At 43.9% G+C, this 26,594-nt stretch overlaps 1 protein-coding gene across 1 annotated transcript in view; it reads left to right on the forward strand.

The window, feature by feature from the left end:
- The window catches only part of LOC126176011 (E3 ubiquitin-protein ligase ZNRF2-like), a 146,552-nt gene that overhangs the window by 24,337 nt on the left and 95,621 nt on the right, over window positions 1-26,594 (forward strand). Inside the window, exon 2 of the mRNA XM_049923129.1 lies at window positions 2,537-2,632. Coding sequence (XP_049779086.1) covers window positions 2,537-2,632 — 96 coding nt within the window. The remainder of the gene's footprint in view (window positions 1-2,536; window positions 2,633-26,594) is intronic.

Genomic DNA, 26,594 nt, shown 5'->3' on the forward strand with positions numbered 1-26,594 from the left:
AATAGCTCATTGCCTTCCATTCCGAAAAAATGGGTACTGAAATAGATTTTTAATATAGTACTGTATACTTGTGAACGCCTGCTTCAAAATTTCTCGGAACAAAAGACACAGCTGATTCGTAGCGTGCATAGCTGCTGCCTTACGGGCGTCTTTAATGAATCTGTGTTCGTTAACGATGACAAATCAGAGTGGGAATTCATAAAGAGATACTGGAAGGGAAAGGGTTACCACGCGCTTGCGAAGAAAGGTCTTGCAAAATGGTCGCTGAAGCGCGAGCCCTAGTACACATCACACGGATTGCGGCGCGAAGCGCATTGCGATCAGTACAGCCGACTGAGCTGCTACTTTCCTGAGCAGAAGTTTATAGGAGAACGCACAACTTAAGTCTTCGTTTATAGTGATCAAAGAGACGGGTCCAGGCCAGAAGGTGGTTTTTGAAATGGTTCTTAAAGAGTGAAAAAAAAGAAAAAAATTCAGTAAACGGGATCTCTGTGAATCATCGTCTGTTACGCGAGTCAGTTTCTTACATTTGTTCTACTCTTTTTGCGAGTCATTCGTTACGGTAGATGCTCAATAAACAAGCTTCGACTGTAATAAAAAAAAATGACTGCGGGCCAGATATCGTACATGTCCGACTCGTTACCGGGGGCCGGTGTAGGCTCGAGGGACGCAGTTTGGAGTGGAGTCCCGTACTCTAAACGTCAGAAGACGGGGAAGGTAGTAAGCGACCACTGTTCCTTTTTTTTACAGGATAACCGCAGACGTTACAAAGGAACAGCAGAGTTTCTGTGATTGCGAAACGGGATAAGAAAAGAAAATGGTCGTTTTTCGCTTGATCTAAAGTTTCTCGGATGCTTTGTTCACCTCTGTTCGATGTCGGTGGCTTGTCATCTAACTTGGTCATTACTCCTACTTGCTTCGTGTTACGTGTTCGGTAACTGTTTTCGTCAGTTGCAGTTGTCTCTTTGGTACATCTCTCTGCTTCGGAAGATGTGTAGCACAACAGAAAGTAATTTAATTTTGAATAATAAAATTGTGACTCGCATCCTTAATGCTGAACGTACCATAGCCCCCATATGGGACACTGGCCCCTGACCCGAGGCTGTCTTCGGCAGTGAGAGAAATCGTGACCCGTCGGTATACAAGGTGTACGATGTGTGTATGTCCATACAACACTTTTGTGTTAGGCTTTATGATGATGAGTTAGTTCATAGTTTGACAAGAGACATGGCCACAAGCTTTGGAGACGGCACTACAAGTGAAAAGGACGTCCTGGATTTGTGTTAAAACTATCAACTCGTATCTAAACTGCTTGGAAGGAAAACTTAAGTTTCTATAACGGGCTGCTTCTGACAAACCAATAGTAAATATTTATCGTTATAAAGTTCTTAATGAATTTTGCATCATTTGTTCCATTTTACATTTCTGTACAAATGTTATGCGTCTGTTATTTTTTATGAATTTAGTTTCTGTTTGTCGCGGTTATCAGTGGGTGGACGATAATAATCACAACCGTGTTACTTCTCGGTAACCTGTGCAACAGTTTGCAATGTGAACAGTGTGTGTTTTCGATACGCAAGTATTGTGAATATACGATATAAACTGTAATGGTAAGTGTGAGGTATGTGAGATGTCAAATCAGTGCCAAATTATAAAAGAGCCCTAAGTCGTCGTATGCTTGTCGAGTCTGCAGCCGGATCATACAATCATCTTCACACGATGTCTCAGCGGTCCGCCCGGCCGCTGTTTTCAAGTGAGAACTCTGAGTATTAAATTTCACCGGAAGAAAGATTCAGCAAACAGCGTTCTCACCTGTATATGGAGGCCAGATTGACCGCTGAAACAGTGTGTGAGGATGACTGCAGATGGAACAAGATTATCAAGAATTAATTCGCCAGGAAAGTTTACATACTCACAGAAAAAGAACGTGATGCCACATAAAAGAAATTTCACAAGAGAACTGTTGTGACGTATAATGCCAGTTTGCCGACTTCTCCCTCGAAATTATTTTCTAGCATTTTCTTCTATTATCGTAAGATAAATAAACGGTAATAAATGAAGTTTCAGTAACATCTTCTCTTAAAGAAACCAGTTTGAAGCGTCATGCTCGTGCGTCGTTCTTCTGAACGTGATTACCCTTAAATAAGTGTCGTATGTGTAGTACGAATAACAAAAATTCTAAAAATAAAAAAGAAAGGCACTTCCTATTCTTCTGTAAATTTAAGAAATTATTATTAAACTTCCAACATTCCCCAACCGTATGATAATTGCTGCCAGGGCACTGACAGTCGTTTTTAACTTCTTGTGCTTTTGCCAAGTTGTCTCAGAAAACTTCGTGTCGCATGTATAACTTTGCATTAGCTGAAGAGTTTCAGTCTCATGAGACTTGTACAGGCGTTTTACCCTTTCGAAAATAGAACGCCGTAGCAGCTAATAATTCCAAATTCAAAAGAGTACAATTTATGGTATTTTACTAAAAGTTCGTACATTCTCTTATGCTACAGAAACTTATTGTTATCTTTTATTTCTTCCGCAGGAATAAAATGTCCTGTGTGTGCAAAGTTCGTCCTTCCGGATGACATAGAATGTCACCTGGTGATGTGCCTCACGAAGCCGCGGCTCAGTTACAACGGTAAGTGAAAAAATTGCATCATCTCATCTCATCTCCTCTGTCGCCTGTCGCCTGAGAATGGCACTCGAGAGCGCGCACGCCCACACACACACACACACACACACACACACACACAGAGAGAGAGAGAGAGAGAGAGAGAGAGAGAGAGAGAGAGAGAGAGAGAGAGAGAGAGAGGGGGGGGGGCTGCATTTTAGTGAGTGTAGATGTGTGCGTTAAGTTTATTTATTTGTTGCTTTGCCATTCTGAGGAAACAGGCTAGTGATATGGCAAACTGTTCATTTGTGCGGTGAAAGGTAAAGAGTACTACATGCCCTTGACGTCTACATCTGGGTCTGCCTGAAAAGAGTTAATGATTAAGCCAAGAGGACACACAACTCTGACGCGTAAATATTCATAACGATTTAAAAAATTCTGTAATTTTTGCGAACAAGACCGCTTGACCTGTAAATACTAAGAGAACTGATATCGGCATCAAAACATGAATTTCCAGAAGCTAGTGCAGATTGTTAAGAGGCTGTCTGCGACATCTGCTACTGCAGGTGAACCAGGCAGTTGCAGGTTGTGGTTAACAAGGTCGCTCGCATGAAAAAACGTCAAACTACGTGAGTCTTTTGGTAGGGAGAACGGTTCAAGTCTAACATATAGTCATTATTCTTTTTAGGGCAACATTTTAGCCTCCATATGATGTGATTACGGACAGAAATTTGAACCTTGGCCGTCCCAAGTACGAGTCGGTTACCTCCAGCCACTGCGCTACCACGTATACAGCGACTGAGGACAGTTAAATTACATTGGTAGGTGACTTTTCCACCCTGGACTTAAAATTATCAGCAGATGACAATTAAGTTCATTTTAGAGGCTGGTAAAACCGGAGAAAATTTGGTTCATGCGCGCGTAATGTTTGGAGCAGGATAGCTTCAGTAAGTGGCGCACGACTTGACCTTAATTCTAACGGTCGTACAGCATTCTATCTCGATAGATGTAATGATGGTTGCGTGCCTCCACAGGAAAAATATTGGGCGCCAGGGCGTCAGTTCGCGAAACGTTAATTAGCAACCTACTGAAAGCAGTTGAGCAGTTGTTCTGTTTAAAGTTTCAACAGAAGTTCGTGATACAATAAAAATTCATCATAGTGACAATCGACATCACTAATGTTTTTACATATGGATGCTTAACTGATATCAATAGCATAGTTATTCGCTATAGCTAAGTTGTTCCATGTCCAAGAGTAAACAATCCTCATCTGTTTGCAAACCACGAATAACTTTGAAGAGTTAAATAAGCCAAAAGAAAGTGTGTGACATTTCAGTGTATCTTGCCATTAAGTCCACCAACAAGGGAAAGACATGTTGTGTGTATACCATAGAACGCGGGTACGTTATTCTTATCAGGCAGCTGTCATGTAAAATAGGTTTACAGACAAGAAATATAATTGGAGGTAACCGCGATCATTAACTTACTTAATATCTCTTGCTTTCATGAACTAATTATCGAGTTTTAAGGCCCAGATTCAGATAGGATGTGCCCCCCGGTAGCTGAGTGGTCAGCGCGAGAGAATGTCAATCCTAAAGGCCCGGGTTCGATTCCCGGCAGGGTCGGAGACTTTCTTCGCTCAGGAACTGGGTATTGTGTTGTCCTAATCATCATCATTTTATCCCCATCTACGCGCAAGTCGCCGAAGCGGCGTCAAATCGAAAGACTTGCACCCGGCGAACGGTCTACCCGACGGGAGGCCATAGTCACGTGGCATTTATTTAGATCAGGTGTGCAACATATTCATACTTGTTGCTGTACTGTCACAAGAAGACGGGTGCACTTTAATGTATCGCCGTGTGTTTTAGTTATTTAGCAAATTGCGTCCAAAGTAAAATTTATTTACTTATGGGCGCTATTTTTGTTAGGATCTGGCTGATGGGCTCCTTGCAGACACAGAATTTGAAGAAATTTTTCCAGTCCAGAAATTTTATACTGTATATTTGCAGTAAGATCTTTGTGCTGTACACTATTGTACAGCACATACTGCATGCTGGTCGGTTTCTGGTGGAAGTATTGGTACAAAATAATAACAAGAAATGATGTGTGACTGAAGCACAATGACAGTGGAAACTACTAGTTGGATCTTTACACCAATACCGGCTATACTGGCGCATTAAGCCAGTAAGGAAGTAAGTAAATCCAACTTCCGAAGCATTCTACATCTACATCTACATCCACACTCCGCAAGCCAGCTGACGGTGTGTAGCGGAAGGCATCTTGAGTACTTCTATCGGTTCTCCCTTCTATTCCAATCTCGTATTGTTTGTGGAAAGAAGGATTGTCGGTATGCCTCTGTGTGGGCCCTAATCTCTCTGATTTTATCCTCATGGTCTCTTTGTGAGACATACGTTGGAGGGAGCAATATACTGCTTGACTCCTCGGTGAAGGTATGTTCTCGAAACTTCAACAAAAGCCCGTACCGAGCTACTGAGCGTCTCTCTTGCAGTCTTCCACTGGATTTTATCTATCATCTCCGTAACGCTTTCGCGATTACTAAATGATCCTCGATCTTATGTATCTCTTCTATCAACCCTGTCTGATACATTTCCTTAGGATTCTTCCAATGAATCTCAGTCTGGCATCTGCTTTACCGACGATTAATTTTTTTTCGTTATTCCATTTTAAGTCACTCCTACTGCCTACTCCCAGATAATTTATGGAATTAACTGTTTCCAGTTGATGACCTGCTATATTGTAGCTAAGAGGTAAAGGATCTTTCTTTCTATGTATTCGCAGCACATTACACTTGTCTACATTGAGATTCAATTGCCATTCCCTGCACCATGCGTCAATTCGTTGCAGATCCTCCTGCATTTCAGTACAATTTTCCATTGTTACTGCCTCTCGATATATTACAGCATCACCCGCAAAAAGCCTCAGTGAACTTCCGATGTCATCCACTAGGTCATTTATATACACTCCTGGAAATTGAAATAAGAACACCGTGAATTCATTGTCCCAGGAAGGGGAAACTTTATTGACACATTCCTGGGGTCAGATACATCACATGATCACACTGACAGAACCACAGGCACATAGACACAGGCAACAGAGCATGCACAATGTCGGCACTAGTACAGTGTATATCCACCTTTCGCAGCAATGCAGGCTGCTATTCTCCCATGGAGACGATCGTAGAGATGCTGGATGTAGTCCTGTGGAACGGCTTGCCATGCCATTTCCACCTGGCGCCTCAGTTGTACCAGCGTTCGTGCTGGACCTGCGGACCGCGTGAGACGACGCTTCATCCAGTCCCAAACATGCTCAATGGGGGACAGATCCGGAGATCTTGCTGGCCAGGGTAGTTGACTTACACCTTCTAGAGCACGTTGGGTGGCACGGGATACATGCGGACGTGCATTGTCCTGTTGGAACAGCAAGTTCCCTTGCCGGTCTAGGAATGGTAGAACGATGGGTTCGATGACGGTTTGGATGTACCGTGCACTATTCAGTGTCCCCTCGACGATCACCAGTGGTGTACGGCCAGTGTAGGAGATCGCTCCCCACACCATGATGCCGGGTGTTGGCCCTGTGTGCCTCGGTCGTATGCAGTCCTGATTGTGCCGCTCACCTGCACGGCGCCAAACACGCATACGACCATCATTGGCACCAAGGCAGAAGCGACTCTCATCGCGGAAGACGACACGTCTCCATTCGTCCCTCCATTCACGCCTGTCGCGACACCACTGGAGGCGGGCTGCACGATGTTGGGGCGTGAGCGGAAGACGGCCTAACGGTGTGCGGGACCGTAGCCCAGCTTCATGGAGACGGTTGCGAATGGTCCTCGCCGATACCCCAGGAGCAACAGTGTCCCTAATTTGCTGGGAAGTGGCGGTGCGGTCCCCTACGGCACTGCGTAGGATCCTACGGTCTTGGCGTGCATCCGTGCGTCGCTGCGGTCCGGTCCCAGGTCGACGGGCACGTGCACCTTCCGCCGACCACTGGCGACAACATCGATGTACTGTGGAGACCTCACGCCCCACGTGTTGAGCAATTCGGCGGTACGTCCACCCGGCCTCCCGCATGCCCACTATACGCCCTCGCTCAAAGTCCGTCAACTGCACATACGGTTCACGTCGACGCTGTCGCGGCATGCTACCAGTGTTAAAGACTGCGATGGAGCTCCGTATGCCACGGCAAACTGGCTGACACTGACGGCGGCGGTGCACAAATGCTGCGCAGCTAGCGCCATTCGACGGCCAACACCGTGGTTCCTGGTGTGTCCGCTGTGCCGTGCGTGTGATCATTGCTTGTACAGCCCTCTCGCAGTGTCCGGAGCAAGTATGGTGGGTCTGACACACCGGTGTCAATGTGTTCTTTTTTCCATTTCCAGGAGTGTATATTGTGAACAGCAACGGTCCTAAGACACTCCCCTGCGGCACACCTGAAATCACTCTCACTTCGGAAGACTTCTCTCCATTGAGAATGACATGCAGCGTTCTGTTATCTAGGAACTCTTCAATCCAATCACAGTTGGTCTGATAGTCCATATGCTATTACTTTGTTCATTAAACGACTGTGGGGACCGTATCGAACGCCTTGCGGAAGTCATGAAACAAGGCATGCACCGTGTCTATGGCCCTCTTCGTGGACGAATAGCGAAAGCTGGGTTTCACACGATCGTCTTTTTCGAAACCCATGCTGATTCCTACAGAGTAGATTTCTAGTTTCCAGAAAAGTCATAATACGTGTTCCAAAATTCTACAACTGATGAACATTAGAGATATAGGTCTATAGTTCTGCATATCTGTTCGACGTCCTTTCATGAAAACGGGGATGAGCTGTGCCCTTTTCCAATCCTTTGGAACGCTACGTTCTTCTAGAGACCTACAGTACACTGCTGCAAGAAGGGGAGCAAGTTCCTTCGCATACTCTGTGTAAAATCGAATTTGTATCCCATGAGGTCCAGCGGCCTTTCCTCTTTTGAGCTGTTTCAATTGTTTTTCTTCCCTCTGTCATCCATTTCGATATCTACCATTTTGTCATCTGTGCGACAATGTAGAGAAGGAACTACAGTGCAGCCTTCCTCTGTGAAACAGCTTTGGAAAAAAACATTTAGTATTTCGGCATTTAATCTGTCATCTTAGAATTTTCTGCCAAGTCAGTGCATAGAACTTTACTTTCGAATTCATTGAACGCCTCTCGCATAGTCCTCCTTACTCTACATTTCGCTTCGGTAATTTTTGTTTGTTTGCAAGGCTTTGGCTATGTTTGTTTACTGTGAAGTACCCTCTGCTTCCGTAGCGGTTTTCTAACTCGGTTGTTGTACCACGGTGGCTCTTTTCCATCTCTTACGATCTTGCTTGGCACATACTCATGTAATGAATATATTACGATTGTTTTGAACTTTGTCCACTGATCCTCAACACTATCTGTACTTGAGATAAAACTTTTGTGTTGAGCCGTAAAGTACTCTGAAATCTACTTATGTCACTTTTGCTAAACAGAAAAAAATCTTCCTACCTTTTTTAATATTTCTATTTACGGCCGAAATCACCTATGCTGTAACCGCTTTATGATCGCCGATTCCCTGTTCTGCGTTAACTGTCTCAAATAGTTCGGGTCTGTTTGTCACCAGAAGGTCTAATATGTTATCCCCACGAGTCGATTCTCTGTTATAACTGCTCGAGGTAGTTTTCAGATAAAGAACTTAAAAAAAATTTCACTGGATTCTTTGTCCCTGCCACCCGTTATGAACGTTTGAGTCTCCCAGTCTATATCTGGTAAATTAAAATCTCCACCCAAAACTATAACATGGTCGGGAAATCTACTCGAAATATTTTCCAAATTTTCCTTCAGGTGTTCCGCCACAACAGCTGCTGAGCCAGGGCGCCTGTAGAGACATCCAACTACCATGTTTGAGCCTTCTTTAACCGTGACCTTCAACCAGATTATTTCAGATTTCGGATCTGCCAAATAACTAGCACACAAAGCGATACATTCACGTGTCAGCTGTCATCCTGCTGTGGTGAAGCCACCTCCAGCGCCCAACATCATCCTACAAGTAGGAAAATATAAACTCTTGCATGTTTCATCTGGAGATGAGCCTGAAGTGGGTATAATGTTAGTTCATGGAAGTAGAGAAATCATTACATATATCTACATGTACGTGATTATTCTATTATTCACAATAAAGTGCCTGGCAGAGGGTTGAATGTAAAATGAATTTCTCACTCTATGTTTTCCTAATTTCATTTTAAACTATTCCATCGATTTCAATCAAACTTGGTACACGTAACATTTATTGTCTGGAAAATATGCTGTGGGCGTAAGAACCATCTAGACCACCTAGCTCGAATTTGGTGGGGGGTGATGGAGTAGGTGTTGGAGAGAGGGAGAAGATGGAAAGAGATGGAGGGGGCGGCGGAAGAGGGAATGGCCACAGGGAAAGGTGGGACGAGTGTTTTGCTGTGTGTTTAATAAGCGAATGGTCACAACTACCTGTAGTTTTATTTCATTCAATGTATCCTACAGTCACGGGGTTCTGCATTATCCATAGTGTGTTAGCTTAAGTTCAGTCATAGTCTTATTATTTTTTGCTGCACTCAGAAACAATTTTACGAAACGGGCGGCGATTGAAAAACATCTGGACTCGATATTTAGAGTGTGGTAAAGCCCGGTGCTATAAGTATAGTGTGTCTCCATGTCACAAAGGATGACTGGAAGCCTAATGTTAAACAGGTGTGCATGTATCGTACTGTGCAGGGCAGTTAAGTGTTTCGGAAGTGTCTGGCTTATTGGTATAATGTTTTTATGAAAGAAATAAGATTCGAGCATGTCTGGTCGACGTCAAAACAGTTGGAGACGAAGTCCCATCTCAGTTGGAGAAAAGGAAAGATGGCAGCCGTGACTTGTCCAGTGTAGTTAAGTGCGACCACCGAAAGCCGTGACCAGGAAGGCCGTGTGGGTGTTTGAACGTATCCATCCCGGATACTTTACAACGCAGCATCGTGTTTGGGAACTACCAGTGTCATATCGGCGTGATGTTCTCCCCAGTGCTGTCTTTTTCTATGTCCAACCATCCATCCTATGCGTCCATTTTTGATGACTCCCTTGACGTCCCGTACGGAATAAGCGCCACGTCTTTGTTGCCTCCCGAATACTGCTAGGGAAGCTTTTAACCTTACGTTACCTGCCACTTTCCCGATGGGTGAGAGCCGTTCTTCATCGCCATGGCTTCGTGCAGAGGTCGGCGTTGATCTTGGACTTAGTTCGCTTCCCAAAAACACTACTCTAGCTGCGACCTACCTATAAGTTTCTCAAACTTTGCACCCAAATTGGAGACAGCACCTTCGTTTACACTGATGGCTCTTAAGACCGACCGTTGTGTAGGATGCGATTTTGTCATTGCCAACAAACATTTTAGATACCGGCTTCTAGAACAGTGTTGGATTTGTACTGCAGAGCTGTCCACCGTCTGTCAGGACACCCGATACATCGTCGTCACAGGCGCCTCAACTGTGTATTATGCTCAGGTTCATTTAGCGTCCTCCAGAGCCTCCGCGTGCTGATCCCTTAGTACAACGAATCCGAGATTGCCTCCACTCGCTCGCTGATGATGATGGAGCCAACGTGATGTTATGTGGGTCCCTGCTTACGTCGGAATGTCGGCGAATGAAACTGCCGAGGCTGCAGTCAGACTACCTAGGCCTTTCAGCTATTCTGTCTCTTCAGACGATCCCTCTGTCCGCATACGTAGGAACATTGTGTCACTCATCTGGTCTTCTCTATATGGGAACAAACCACGGGAATTAAACGCCTCCCAACGGCTTGGACGACTTTCTGTCGCCCCCTCGTCGCGAGAGGGTACTTCTAGCTACGCTTCGTATTTGGCACTGTCGTTTCAGCTACCGTTATTTAAATGGAGACTCCGCATCCCTCCTGTGTTTACTGCAACCAACCACTGACAAAGCGCCGTTTTCTGACCCAATGCCGATTTCATAACCTTTTATGTTTTAATGTATGTTTGCCATCTGAATTGTCAGATATTTTAGCAGATACAGCACGAGCTGTAGATCACGTTTTAATTCATGTTCGTCGTACTAATATGACGAAGGAAATTTAATTTTCAGCTGTTTGAGCAACCTGCTCGAATAGGAGTGATAGTTTTTAGGTATCCCTCTACTCCAATCGATTGGGATCTCGAGTATTATCGATTTCAAATCCATTCGGTAATTGACCATTTCAAGTTACGACTCGGGTGCTTATGACCTCAGCTGCTTTGCGCCCTAAAGCAACAGCGAACAAACAAACCGTGCTCGGCTCCAACGTACTCGAAAATTTTTTCACCGGTTTACGTTTGACTCTTTTCTTTCTACCTTTTTCTGTTACGTATGCATATTGTTGTGATGCAAGTGTTGAAATGTTTAAAATAACGTGTTCGAATTAACATAAGTAATTTGCTACTGGCGTTACCGTAGCTCTAGGGTAAAATATTAACTGGATATTTGCAGTGACACCTGTGGGTCGTAATAAAGTATATGTGCGTAAGCCAAGTTACGAATTGTGAACATTAGGAGGGATCTGTAAGATCATCTCAGCAATACGTAATAAGGTGGAGGCTGTGCGGAATGTGTCAGGAAAACTAGCAATATTGAGGTGATGGTACTCGCAGAGGACTGAAATCGAAAGGGGACAGGGAAACGTCTCGTGTGTTTCACAGCTGCCACGAGAGGCGCACGAGGGTGTCGCTACTGTATCGCTAACGAAGCCTGAGAGAGATCCGCCCACGTTCTTTATGGACACGGCACGAACTATGTGGCAGCTTGCAAATTGACGCGTCGAATGTTGGAGCGACCCTTTTAGCCTGGAAGTCGATACAGATAACTCGTGCAGGCCACAGAGCGACTTTGTATTAAGGGTCGGCTCTGCGAAACGACGAAGTTTAGAGCGGCAATAAAGCTGACGTCGGCGTAACGAACGGGAAGGCCAATTACGACGCTGTCTTGCAGTAAAGTTCAGTTGCAAGGCCCCTGCCGCCGTTGGGCGGAACCTCTGCGGAGCCGTGATTCGCTGTTCATCTTTCCCGGGACCCATTTACTTACTGCTGAAGGTAAGATGTAAATGCCCAGTTGTGGATGGTTCCGATAAATCATTGAAGGGATGTTTATTCAGTCGGCGTCACGGACTGTTTTCTTAAAAGATGCGTATTGTATTTGAGAAGATTCTCTATATCCGTTGATAATCTCTCAGCCAAATGTAAAATTATGAGGAAAGTAGTTCCTTTTCTGGTATCAAATCTGCTCGCTCTGTTCGCATTTACTTTTCTGATAAAGTGTTAATATTGAGAAGGGGGAGTACAATAAATTCATAAAAATTCCTCTATTGAAAAATTGAATCTTTCGCACCGTCTTCATAACACTGCGTGCATCTTTTTAATTATGATTGGCAATATTCCCTCTCTTACCTGACAGATTGGACACAATTAGGTGACGTGAGTCTTACAAATGTCTGATCGCCACACAAGTTGTTCATTTTATTGTCAGATTTGACTGGCAGTATTTGCAAACGCGCTTTCTTCTTCTTCTTCTTCTTCTTCTTCTTCTCTCTCTTTTTTTTCACTGTCAGATGCTTAAATAGTATATTTAGGTTCATTGATAGTCTTGATTACTCCGAGGTCGGAACGTGTGTTTTCAATGAATTCGATTGCTTTGCGAGAGAATGCAGAGTTCGAATACAAGCATTTTGTCAATTTACGGTACGACTATAATATAATAAAATCAGCATTAGTTAGACGTTTTACATAGAAACATACTAGTTTTTATATTAAAAAATAAGTTTTGCCATAGATTTGCTTTTCATTTCCAGGTACAAGTACTTCTTCGAAGCCCCCAACAGTCCTTTGAGTATCTGTTGTAATAAAAAAAAGTTCAGTTTTTCATCATTTCTGTTACTGATTGTGCATGCATCCTTGCAACCAAGTCTTCCGCCGACTCCACTGGGGTTTCATACACCACGGTCTTCAGATGACCCCACAAGAAAAAGTCCAGCGGGCGACCAAGTTACACGGCCGCCTCGACAAATCCAGCGGTCTCCAAACATCTGTCCAGTCTGGTGACTGGCAGCCAGGCTGAAGTGCGTGGATGCCCGATCGTGCTGGAACCACGGACCTCGATGAGCAACAAGTGTAACCCCCTCACTTCTCGACCGAATGTTGCTTAGCTGTCGCCTGCGAGTCGAGGAGAAACTATGCAGGAGACAATAAAGCAATTGTGTACCACGGCAGTCCGATAAACTTTTCTTGATGACGCCGTTCGTGGTCGGCGTCGGTGTTCTCTTCCGCGCAAGTATGGCAGTTGGGAGCGTTGAATAGCCGGCAGGCGTAGCCGTGCGGTTCTAGGCGCTTCAGTCTGGAACCGCGTGACCGCTACGGTCGCAGGTTCGAATCCCGCCTCGGGCATGGATGTGTGTGATGTCCTTAGGTTAGTTAGGTTTCAGTAGTTCTAAGTTCTAGGGGACTGATGACCTCAGATGTTAAATCCCATAGTGCTCTGAGCCATTTGAACCATTTTTTTGAGCGTTGAATACACGCTAACGGTTGAAGATCTCGTCCGCGAGCAAAACTTATGCAGCGTAATACGGCTGAGCGGCGCAACGTTGCAAAAACCACTGCCCGAACACACGCAAAGCAGACTAGTGGCCCATCAGTGCCTGAGTCAAGAAAATTGAACTGATGCCTTCCCGTGGCATGCATCGCGACACACCCGCGATGTGGTTGCTTTTTTACGTGTGCTTGCAGATGGGTCCCAGTCGAATTCCCCTCTAATAACTCCTCTTCAGATCGTACGTTTCTCACGCGACCTCCGCCGTTCCAACGTCCTTGGAAAGCACTTGTTTCACCCTCTAGACGGTGATGAATAGTCGCAAGGTTACCGTACAGTAGTGTGGGCGGCGCCAGTTTCGATATCTTTGCCCGTAGACGCGTAAAACTGCGTGGCCGGGCTCCTTCTCGCATCATCGCAAACGAAGTGCAGCTCACACTGCTCAAACCAAGCGAAGTTCTCCGTGATGCGGCGCGACAGCACAAGACAAAGTACGAATGAGCGATGTGTTCGTATGTCATTCCACTCTGCCGCCAGTGCTCTTAGCGGTTTCTACAGCTTTGTTGAGACTGGGGTTGACGCGTTCAGCCGGCCGGAGTGGCCGAGCGGTTCTAGGCGCTACAGTCCGGAACCGCGAGACCGCTGCGGTCGCAGGTTCGAATCCTGCCTCGGGCATGGATGTGTGCGATGTCCTTAGGTTAGTTAGGTTTCAGTAGTTGTAAGTTCTAGGGGACTGATGACCTCAGATGTTAAGTCCCATAGTGCTCAGAGCCATTTGAACCATTTTTGACGCGTTCAGCCCTAGTTAACGCCCAGCATTCTGTTAGGTATATTGTGAGACGTTGCGTCTGCGGAGCATCGGCGGACAAGATCACGTCTGTTGAAGGAGGGATGGCCTGGCGGCAGGCGGCGCTCTTCACTATCGTTGAATCACGTTTCCGGACACAGGCTCCTGTCCTCAGTTTGTTCCTCAAGACACCCTCTTCAATCCCTTGAAGTTTGTTGGTGTCGTTGTCCAACATCCTATATATATATATATATATATATATATATATATGACGCCAAAGTCAGTGATACGCTCTAACAAAGCAGCGTCGTCAACATGGTCGTTTCTCTACATCCAGCACAACCAAAAACACCACTAGAATTACAAACAACAGACAAAAATAAAAAAGTTAATTTAAAATGATGTTTTATGCACGGATTGGAAATGAAATTATTGAGCCAATTTGTTTTTATAAAGACTAACTGTAATCTCCAGTATCCTACAGATTTTTTTTTTTTTTTTTTTTTTTTTTTTTTTTTTTTTTTTTTTTATACTTTGTCGGTCAGAAATTCGCTGACTCTCAATAATTTTTTTTCCAAAGTAAATTGTTATTTCTGTCACTTGTTTGTATTCTGGTTGTATTTTTGATTATGTTGGATATATGATTTGATCTATTATAAATGGTCTCTGAAAGCCTGCGACTGTGAAAACAATGGATTTGTTTAGAAATAAATCTTCCGCTACCAGTCACGATTTTTCTTTATTTTACTTTTCGTACGACGCGTCTGGGGAAATGATTCCCATTTAATTTCAAGTCCGTTTTTTGTGTGTATTAAGCCATTTCTATTGATGTTGTCAATGTGTGAGAGTCTGCTTCATTTCGTTGACTTTTACTGAAATATATAAGAAACAGCGGTTTTTTCAGTTGGGTATCAATTCTTTTGGTGAAGTTAGTGGCGAAATTTAGAAGAATTTGTACTTACAGTATTCTAATGGTCCATTTGTGCCGAGTCTCACACACACTAAACATCACACACAACTTGTTGTACACTTTACACATCGAAAATATCTTATACAAACAAAACAGTTACAAAGATCTTCTTACACGTAGTCCACAGAGAGATCATTATAGGTCTTCCACAGATCATGATATGCTTTTGTACAGAGGTTATGTATCTTAAACAATTTGGCTCATAAACTACATATATCGATTTTACAATTGTGCTTATTTCTATGTTTACTATTTTTATTTTAGTATACTAACGAAACATCCAAAGAAATTCACTGATTCACTTAAAAGTTTTTCGTTCAATATGTTGTCTTCATATTTTCTGTAATGTGAATATATCTCCAGTTCTTCTAGCAAATCCATTTTATGTCCTTTACTTAGTCGGTGGAGAACTTTGACATTTTGCTCTATTTTTCTAATTGGGTGTCCTGTATTATGTATGTGTGGTGCTATTGCTGACGTAGTGTGTTTGTTGTACCTGGTGTTGAAATTCCGGCCTGTTTGTCCTAGGTAGAACATGGGGCATTCCTGGCATGTTACCTTGTATATTTCAGAGTCTGAATCTACATCTACTTCATCTACATCCATACTCCGCAAGCCACCTGACGGTGTGTGGCGGAGGGTACCTTCAGTACCTCTATCGGTTCTTCCTTCTATTCCAGTCTCGTATTGTTCGTGGAAAGAAGGATTGTCGGTATGCCTCTGTGTGGGCTCTAATCTCTCTGATTTTATCCTCATGGTCTCTTCGCGAGATATACGTAGGAGGGAGCAATATACTGCTTGACTCTTCGGTGAAGGTATGTTCTCGAAACTTTGACAAAAGCCCGTACCGAGCTACTGAGCGTCTCTCCTGCAGAGTCTTCCACTGGAGTTTATCTATCATCTCCGCAACGCTTTCGCGATTACTAAATGATCCTGTAACGAAGCGCGCTGCTCTCCGTTGGATCTTCTCTATGTCTTGTATCAACCCTATCTGGTACGGATCCCACACTGCTGAGCAGTATTCAAGCAGTGGGCGAACAAGCGTACTGTAACCTACTTCCTTTGTTTTCGGATTCCATTTCCTTAGGATTCTTCCAATGAATCTCAGTCTGGCATCTGCTTTACCGACAATCAACATTATATGATCATTCCATTTTAAATCACTCCTAATGCGTACTCCCAGATAATTTATGGTATTAACTGCTTCCAGTTGCTGACCTGCTATTTTGTAGCTAAATGATAAAGGATCTATCTTTCTGTGTATTCGCAGCACATTACACTTGTCTACATTGAGATTCAGTTGCCATTCCCTGCACCATGCGTCAATTCGCTCTGAATCATGATTACACTTTATATTATGTATTAGTTTTTGTTGTAGTTTATTAGATGTAGAAAACCGAATGTGTACTTTGAGATTTTTGAGAATTTTTGCAATCTTCTGTGATACATTGCCTATGTATGGAATACTAGATATACATTTGTTTTTCTTTTTTTCTTCTGTGGTGCAGTTTGCACCTGGGTCTTTCTTCACTTTGTGTAGGATTGTGTCAACCATGGAAACATCGTAACCATTGACAACTGCAATCTTTTTCACCATGTTTATTTGTTGTTGCATATTTTCTTGCTTCAATGGTATTTTTGTTGCTCTATGGAGCACTGACCTGTATGCTGCCTGTTTATGGGTATTTGGGTGACATAGGGTTGCAGGGATTGTGGTGTCAGTCATTGTGTTTTTCCTATAAATTTCGAATGTACATGTGTTGTTATGCCTTGTAACATATAGGTCCAGAAAGTTGTTTTTTTTTTCTTTGTTTTTTGCTCATGTTCCATTGTAAATTTGATTTTGTCATGTAGATTACTGAAATGATTTAAAATGTCTGTGATGTCTTTGGTATGTCCTTTCACTAACAGTAGTGTGTCATCTACATATCTCCTATAAAATTCTATTTTCTTGCCTGTCAAATAATTTTTGTTCTAAGTGATTTATGTATATGGTACCAGATATACATTATCCCATTGCTAGGCCATCTGGTTGTTTATAAATGTTGTTACTAAATGGCTCTGAGCACTATGGGACTCAACTTCTGAGGTCATCAGTCCCCTAGAACGTAGAACTACTTAAACCTAACTAACCTAAGGACATCACACACATCCATACCCGAGGCAGAATTCGAACCTGCGACCGTAGCAGTCGCGCGGTTCCGGACTGTAGCGCCTAGAACCGCTCGGCCACCGCGGCCGGCGTTGTTACTAAAGGTAAAGGAGTTGTTACTTAGGGTTAGCTGAAGGAGTTCCATAATTCGACAATCTCAGTGTATGAAAGTTTTTGTGTTGCATAAGGTTCTTTTTTATTGCTGTTAGAGCTTCTTGTATGGATATGTTTGAGTAAAGGTTGGTGATGTCAAGTGATATAAACTGCGCATCTTGGGGGAGCTTTTTTTATGGAATATGTTGCTTCATACGTATAATTTTTCATCAGTATGTTATTCAGTTTTTGTGACAGTTTGTATGCTGGCTTATTTATAGAATTGACGACGGGACGCATCGGAATTCCATCTTTGTGTATTTTTGGCTGTGCTCTTAGGCGTGGTGCTTTTGGATTCATGCATGTGAGGTATTTCTTTTCAGTTTCTGTCGATAGGATTAGTTGTTCCTTAATTTTACTTTGAAATTGTTTGTTTGGATCTTTTCCAGTGTGCTGAATATTGTTAGCTGTAGAAAATTCATTGGTATTGTCTATGTATTCTTTTTCTTTCATCGCAACTAATGTATTGCTTTCATCTGACTTTACAACTATGATTGGTTGTTTTTCAGCATAGGTAAAAAATATGAACAGATTTCGAATAAGTCCTCAGCAATGGGACCACGTAGTGCATAAGAAAGAAAGTGGCTATTCGGGGGAGGACAAGGCGCACTTGTTACTACAGCTGGTGTTTGCACGTTTCAAGGACGCTCGATACAATTTACAGGATGTACTTGACAGTGACCTGCTACGTTATGCAACTTAAACTGCGCGCTACGTTGGTTACAGTGATTTCAGGGGAAGAAGTGGATGATTGCTTGACTTCGAACAGTGCTACAGAATTGGAAGACGTAAGATCACAAAATTTCAAACAGTGCATCAACTCGACGAATCGGAGCAGTATGCGTAATCGGCCCGAAAATTTGTAGATGAGATAAACAGATGTATCCCATCGTTCAGGAAGGAGTTTGTTTTGAACTCCGGCCAATCGGGAAGAGGAAATGCGTATGAAAGGAACCCTGCAAATGAGAGGTACCAAGGGAGTTTTATCAAGATTAACTAACATCAATGCCTTAACACATTCGTATACAATTAGGGCGACTGTTAATCTGTATAGTAAATTTGCTGGAAAGTTATTTATTGGGCTGCCAGAAGATTGAGTTTCTCTGGCTCCTACAGTCCTTTCACATGTGCGTCATCTTGAAAGGGCAATAGTGAATATTTACGTCACAGCAAGCAAGAGTGGGAATATGGACGTAAGAGAACTACAACTACGGTACGAGCATTGATTTTGGCCAATAGCTGATCAAAATAACATGCTTTGTTTGATTATTGGTCTATGTATAAAAATCTTACTCCTTTAGAGGAAACTGTCCTTCCTGAAAAGTGTGTCACATTGCAGTTCATACTACCTGGAACCATTGGACAAATTGAGCACCTGGATGTTTGTTTTTTGCACGCCTGTAAAACGTATCATCGAACTATCTCCAGCTACACCTTAAAGTTTTCACGATAAGCTCCACGACAAACTGTTTCGCATTCGGTTGCATCCTATCACATTACAGCAATATGATTCTGTATTGATTCTTTAAGAGTGCCTTCGACCTTGACGGTGCGAACTTTCGTGATCTCTCTGGCGCTCCATTTTTGATTCGATGTTCATGGTAGAAGTTAATGGTTTTGTTTTGAACATTTTGAATGTCGACGATGTCCATTGGGTGAAGAGCGATACACACATCCCATAGAAGTTTTATATCTGCACCTCCCGGACAGTCACTTCCTGTCGCTCTCCTGATGCACATGGTGAGTCATTAGCACCTAATATTTTTCCTGTCATAACTGTTAACGCTTTGAAATGAGCCTTACTGAAAACAGAATTTGTAACCTCGCACGCGAGGGGTTCCTTGTCAGTCTTGTAACACGACAGCGAGACGGCGTGATGCTTGTGGCGCACGGATGACAGCGCGGCACGCATTACGTAAGCTGTGTTAAATTTTCAGAGAAGGGGGCAGCAGCTAATTTACCTGCAGGTTTTCAGTCCATTTTAGATATCAGCGAGACGAATGTGGCACGGCTTTAAGAGTCTGTGAAGTGCCCAGCTTGTGCACTGCAACATTGAGGATTAGTTTGTAATGTGGTACTAACTGGGCGGCTGGCTCAAAGATCTATTCGCAAATCCAGAATTCCTGTGCATATATTGAACTTGGGGTTGTTTAGTGTCATCTGTTGTAGGTCGACGGATAGACTTTTGTGTGTTGAGGTATTTTTTTAACTTTGTAAGTGGTAAACAAAAATTTTGCGTAGTATCTGTTTATTTGGTTTTCAAAATAAAAGCAATATTGGTTAGATGCAACAAACCAGGGGCGGGCGAGGCGAAGACCCGGCCTGCCTGCCACTCGCCGTTGCTCGCTCATTCCCAGGTGTACTCGGCACGCCGCGACGCTTCGTTTAACATTGCCACGTGGGATTTTTCTGTCGGCACAACTTTCCCAGTTCGGCAGAATCGTGCTCTCAGCGCTGTTTAACATTCGCTATTTGTTCCGTGGTACGAAAGACGATGATAAGTCCAGTGGCTTTTTGCACAAAAAGAGGCAGATCTAGCGACCTAATTTGACAGTCCTTTAAAATGATTACGAATGACAGTAGAGAAGGATGAGAATTCTCTTTTCGCCTGGCACTGTCTATTTGCTATGAAACTACATTAAAGTACCATGAAAGCTTTCAGATTATGTTTGACAGAGCAAAAACTTACAGTAATCCAGAGACGGAATTCGTTGTTCAGTACATAAAGAAGCACTTTGTGCTATATTTACGGGCCTGGAGCGCAAGTGGTACGAATAGTAAAATTTCTGAAGTCGCACACATTATTCCATTGTTAGTTGCTGCAACAGTTTTCATTGGAAGTCATGTTTTACTGCAAAGTACGTTCTGTAAGTCAAGGAACATGCCTGGAACGATTTTTCGATTTAATAATCTATATTGTTGAATTTACGGAGGAAGGAAAGTGCAGAAACGAAAATTAAAACGTCCGGAATGGAGTACAGATCTCGCATTTAAGTGGACTTGCCCACAGTAAGACATTGCAAGATAATTTCCTTTTGATTTGATGAGGATGCATCTAAAAAGAAAATCACGTTGTAGAAGGGACACATTCTGACAGAGACAGTCCAGTTACCTGAGAACTCTGCCTTTAAAGAGAACGCGAGGTTTGAAGAATTCATTGTGGCTTCGAAAGAATTACTGGGATAGTTTTTATAAAGATTTTGAGGACACTGTCGATCTTTCATCTGTTTCCGAGCCGTTTGCCGTTTCAGCTGAAAGCACCCCTGTGCATGTGCAGGTGTAATTGATCGATCTGCAAGGTAATCCCCGTTCTAATGACAAATATTTTTACTTTAAAACGATCAAGGATGCCTACATTGTTTTCCTCAGGTAAAGTTTCCAAGTCTCCATAATGATCTTCCAAAAATGCTACAGTATTTCGATCGACATATTTGTGTGAAAGATCCTTTTTTGATTACGTGTCTAAAGAAGTCACGATTACCTGACAACTTGAGTGTAAAACTCTGAAACAGTCTGCGTCTGTCCGTACGCCAACTGTTTGTACCAGGTAAAAATTAAGTTTTTGTATGTCCATCCTTTGGCAGGAGGTCTTCGGGATGATGGTCGTTTGCTATTGTGAGAAAATAAAACGCCCTACAGCCGTCCTTATAATTTTATTTATTTTGTGGCAACCAGTTTCGGCGGAAGTGCGCCATCTTCAGGCCGTAATCGATGCGGAACAGTTTATATATCGCATCAGTGGCCAGCATAAGTGGATACACAAATAATCTGAAAACTTAGGTGCCAGCACTCTAACCATCAACTGCCAACTGACTGGAGAAACACTCAAAAAACAACTGGTTGCAACAAAATAAATAAAATCATAAGGACGGCTGTAGGCAATTTACGTTCTCACAAAGGTAAAAATTATGTCTTCAGCGCGCCAAAAATAAATAATACTGAAAACTTGTTTTGTTTGTGACCTAAATTTAAAACGAAGTAGTATGTAGCAAGGTCCGTAAAAAAAATAAGGTTGAGCAGTAAGCGTTCTGTCCTGCCATTGGCTGAGGCTGTGACGTCACGAAGGAACCGCCGCTGCCTCTGGAACAGCGCTACAAGACGCAGCCCGCGCATTTAAGCGATGTATTTGTGAAATGTTTCAGTTTCTACAGAAATAGTAAAAGGTAAATTGTTATTCTGCTATTTCTAGAAAGTTACTGCTATATTCTGTAGCTTGTCCAGCTTTAAACAGACACTGCTGAGTGCTGACTTTAATAAAATCAAGCGTCTATAGATCAAACTATACAAAAATAAGTGCAAAGTACAGTCTGTTTTGCAGTACTCTACGAAGTAAACGTTCGAAATGAGCATTCAGTTTTCTAACTTTGGCTCTGGGAAAAGTGTTAACTTGTAGACAAGCTCTATGTAACGCTCATTTATATTCTGTTTACATAATGTCTACAAAAACACTGTCGTTTTCACTCAAGAAATTATGCAATTGCCTTATTTGTAGGAAGCATTTGAATTACCTACCTGATCTGGCACACACACACACACACACACACACAGACACACACACACACATTCTTAATTTTCTTACACCTCAAACCTTTGGCTTATATTTTTATCAAGGTGGATGTATAATGTTTGCCCTAGTTGTTAAAATTCACTTATATAAAAGGGCATTGAATCAAAAAAAGTGCTGCAAAATACGATTTACCGGAAATAATGGTAAATTAACTTACCGACTCCGCCGTTCAGCAAAGTTGGTATGTAGTGTGGGAAACAATAAGCCAATCCTTGGCACTGTCAGTGTAGTGTCTTGCTAGTTGTGAAACAAACACAGTCAGAGGACCTTCACTTCTATCACTAAGTTTATATATTATTTAACTTTCACAAATATTGTTTATTTACATTCTAAAGCGATGACAACTACCTCTTCCTTGCTTTCCGTTGCTGAGTGGCAACTGCTTTCTTCGACTTGTCCTTTGCAGACAGTCAACGCAGTCGGATAAATGTTCTCGTCTTAGCGTAAATCTTAATGATTTCTGGGTGAATAGTGGGGAATCGCTCGATAAGTATAGCGCACAGGTTCTTGATGACACCAGTTTCCCTGGACAAACTGTCGTGTCCATGGATCTGGGCAAAAATTAATTCAAATTTGCTTATTGTTTCGAGCCACGTTTCTGAAGGTACAAGCAAACCCCCACGAGAAACCATGCCCAGCCATCCTCTCGATGTCTCCTCAGGCAGTGTCAGTAACTCTCCAGTGGGTGTGGCCAGTGATCTGTCATACTGTCTGCATCGATAAGCTACATATACAGCAAGATATTTAAATCCTTCAGTGCTACAATCAGAAGCCAGTGACATTAGAGACACATCGGATTCTCCTACTCCGAAATCTAAATCTTCTATCTCCTTCTCCCCTTCAACCATTGCCAACGCCTCAGACATATCAGGCAGGATATTGCCAAAAACAGTTGCAGTCACGAATCTTCCTTCTTCATCTGGCTCAACAGACGATGCGTTTGCTCCCAACAACAACAGTCTTTCCCCGATCTTTACCTCGAATGGCGATGGATGATCATAAAAACTTCTACAAAGATAACCAAACGGTAACGACAACACGCACGAAGCACAACACGGACGAACCACGGCAACACAAAGCTCAGACGTACACTTCGCGCGCGCCAAGAGCTGTTCCTCAGTAACGTCATGCGCAGAACGTCAGAAATGGGTTTGCTTCTGCGCAGCAGTTACTGCTCCCTCGTGGTATGTAGTGTAACAGCACTGGCATTTAAACGCGTCGCGTTCCCAGGTTTCCCCTTCTCTCCTCTTCCTCGGGCGCCGTAGTGGAGCAAGTGTCGCAGGGGGGGGGGAAGTGTGGAGTGAGGCTGAGCGCGCGCCGCTTTGGCACTTGTGGCCCGGCCCCATAGCCGAAATTTTACCACCACAATGTTAGTGCACCTGGGAGTGAGTGCGTTCGGTCGGCTTATCGTGAGTTTTTAATCCTGATTTTTCTCGAGGAAACGCTGAAACACTTGATAGTATGTGCATAACTGTCTTGAAATCTTTGACAATCTGATGTATTTTCCCTAGTCATCACTCTTCTTGTTTACTGTATACGTCACAGTGCAAAATTTCCGACAACGGTCGCGCGAGGACGAGTGCAATAATGTCCTCAACATCTACATACATACACCGTAGGCCACCATACGGCGCGTGGTGGAGGGTACCTTGTACCACAACTAGTCGTTCCCTTTCCTGTACCACTCGCAGATATAGCTAGGGTAAAACGGCTGCTATATGCCTCTGTATGAGCCCAAATTTCTTGTATCTTATCTTCATGGTCCCTACGCGAAGTGAATTTTGGCAGCAGTAGGATCCTTCTGAAGTCACTTCCAAATGCATGTTCACTGAACTTTCTCAGTAGCGTTCTTCCAAATGAGTGCCTTATTCTTCTTTTGATCCATCCTGGAGCGGTTCACAAACATTCGAGCAGTACTCAAAAATAGTTGGCACCAGCTTTCTGTATGCGGTTTCCTTTACAGATGAACCACTCCTTCCTAAAATTCTCCCAATAAACCGAAATCGACCATTTGCCTTCCCCACCACAGTGCTCACATGCTCATTTCACCTCATATTGCTTTGCAACGTTACGCCAAAATACACTCCTGGAAATTGAAATAAGAACACCGTGAATTCATTGTCCCAGGAAGGGGAAACTTTATTGACACATTCCTGGGGTCAGATACATCACATGATCACTCTGACAGAACCACAGGCACATAGACACAGGCAACAGAGCATGCACAATGTCGTCACTAGTACAGTGTATATCCACCTTTCGCAGCAATGCAGGCTGCTATTCTCCCATGGAGACGATCGTAGAGATGCTGGATGTAGTCCTGTGGAACGGCTTGCCATGCAATTTCCACCTGGCGCCTCAGTTGGACCAGCGTTCGTGCTGGACGTGCAGACCGCGTGAGACGACGCTTCATCCAGTCCCAAACATGCTCAATGGGGGACAGATCCGGAGATCTTGCTGGCCAGGGTAGTTGACTTACACCTTCTAGAGCACGTTGGGTGGCACGGGATACATGCGGACGTGCATTGTCCTGTTGGAACAGCAAGTTCCCTTGCCGGTCTAGGAATGGTAGAACGATGGGTTCGATGACGGTTTGGATGTACCGTGCACTATTCAGTGTCCCCTAGACGATCACCAGTGGTGTACGGCCAGTGTAGGAGATCGCTCCCCACACCATGATGCCGGGTGTTGGCCCTGTGTGCCTCGGTCGTATGCAGTCCTGATTGTGGCGCTCACCTGCACGGCGCCAAACACTCATACGACCATCATTGGCACCAAGGCAGAAGCGACTCTCATCGCTGAAGACGACACGTCTCCATTCGTCCCTCCATTCACGCCTGTCGCGACACCACTGGAGGCGGGCTGCACGATGTTGGGGCGTGAGCGGAAGACGGCCTAACGGTGTGCGGGACCGTAGCCCAGCTTCATGGAGACGGTTGCGAATGGTCCTCGCCGATACCCCAGGAGCAACAGTGTCCCTAATTTGCTGGGAAGTGGCGGTGCGGTCCCCTACGGCACTGCGTAGGATCCTACGGTCTTGGCGTGCATCCGTGCGTCGCTGCGGTCCGGTCCCAGGTCGACGGGCACGTGCACCTTCCGCCGACCACTGGCGACAACATCGATGTACTGTGGAGACCTCACGCCCCACGTGTTGAGCAATTCGGCGGTACGTCCACCCGGCCTCCCGCATGCCCACTATACGCCCTCGCTCAAAGTCCGTCAACTGCACATACGGTTCACGTCCACGCTGTCGCGGCATGCTACCAGTGTTAAAGACTGCGATGGAGCTCCGTATGCCACGGCAAACTGGCTGACATTGACGGCGGCGGTGCACAAATGCTGCGCAGCTAGCGCCATTCGACGGCCAACACCGCGGTTCCTGGTGTGTCCGCTGTGCCGTGCGTGTGATCATTGCTTGTACAGCCCTCTCGCAGTGTCCGGAGCAAGTATGGTGGGTCTGACACACCGGTGTCAATGTGTTCTTTTTACCATTTCCAGGAGTGTATTTAAAACAGCGTCAAGCAGGACACTACTAATGCTGTATTCGATCATTACGCGTTTCTTTTTCCTACTCATCTGCATTGATTTACATTTTACCGTATTAAGAGCCAGCTGCCATTCATCACACCAACTAGAAATTTTTTCTACATCGTCTTTTATCTTCCTACAGTCACTCAACTTCGACGCCTTCATGTACGCCACAGCATCATCCGCGAACAACCGCAGATTGTTAGGTTTAAGTAGTTCTAAGTTCTAGGGGACTGATGACGTTAATATTAAGTCACATAGTGCTCATTTGCACCATTTTGACACGTTGCGATGGTCGGGAGATTCGCGGTAAATGCCAACTAAGTAAAGGGCCAGTTACGTAGAGTACCCTTTATAAAACCGATTTGGCATTCCATCCGAACCTGGCGATTTATCTGTTTTCAGCTCTTTCAACTGTTTTTCTACGCCAGGTGTGCATATTACTACGTCATCCGTACAGGACTCTGCGATGGTCAAATGATGGTACGTTTGCAAGATTCTCTTGTATGCACTATTTTTTAAACGTCAAATTTAATACTTCGGCCTTCCTTTTGCTGTCTTCTACTGCCAAACCAGACTGGTCAAGGAGTGACCGGATAGAATGCTTGGATCCGCTTAGCTATTTTATATAGGACCAGAGTTTTTTTCGGATTCTCCGTCGAATCTGTACCCAACGTATGAAGGTGGTAGCTGTTGTATGCTTCGCTCATAGATCTTTTCACAGACACACGAATCTCTACTAATCATTACCTATCGTTATTTTCACGTCGTCTTTTGAATCAAGAGTGCAACAGCCTTTCCTTCCCCAGAATTTTCCCAAATTTCGTAATTAATCCACGGTGCGTCTTTTCCGTCCTTAGACTACTTACTAGGCACATACTTATCCAGAACACGACTGACAATCTTTTTAAACTTTGTCCATAATTCCGCAGTATATATGATTCTAGAACGAAATGATTGCAATTCCTTGTCTGAGGCGATGCTAACAACTCTTGCGTGCTCTTTCTAGCAGAAGTTCTCTCCTAACCCTCTTGATGTTCTAGTAACCCGTAACCATAGCCGCTATGATATCACGATCACTGATCCTCGTCTCTGTACTGACACCATCAGTAAAGTCCGGCCTGTTTGTGGCTGCAAGGTCCAAGATACTTCCATTGCGTGTGGGTTCCCAAATTAGCTGCTCAAGACACGTTTTCGGAAAACGTGTTCAGAAGTACTTCACAAGACT

This window comes from Schistocerca cancellata, chromosome 3, assembly GCF_023864275.1.
Source record: "Schistocerca cancellata isolate TAMUIC-IGC-003103 chromosome 3, iqSchCanc2.1, whole genome shotgun sequence".
In the NCBI taxonomy this organism is placed as follows: Eukaryota; Metazoa; Arthropoda; class Insecta; order Orthoptera; family Acrididae; genus Schistocerca; species Schistocerca cancellata.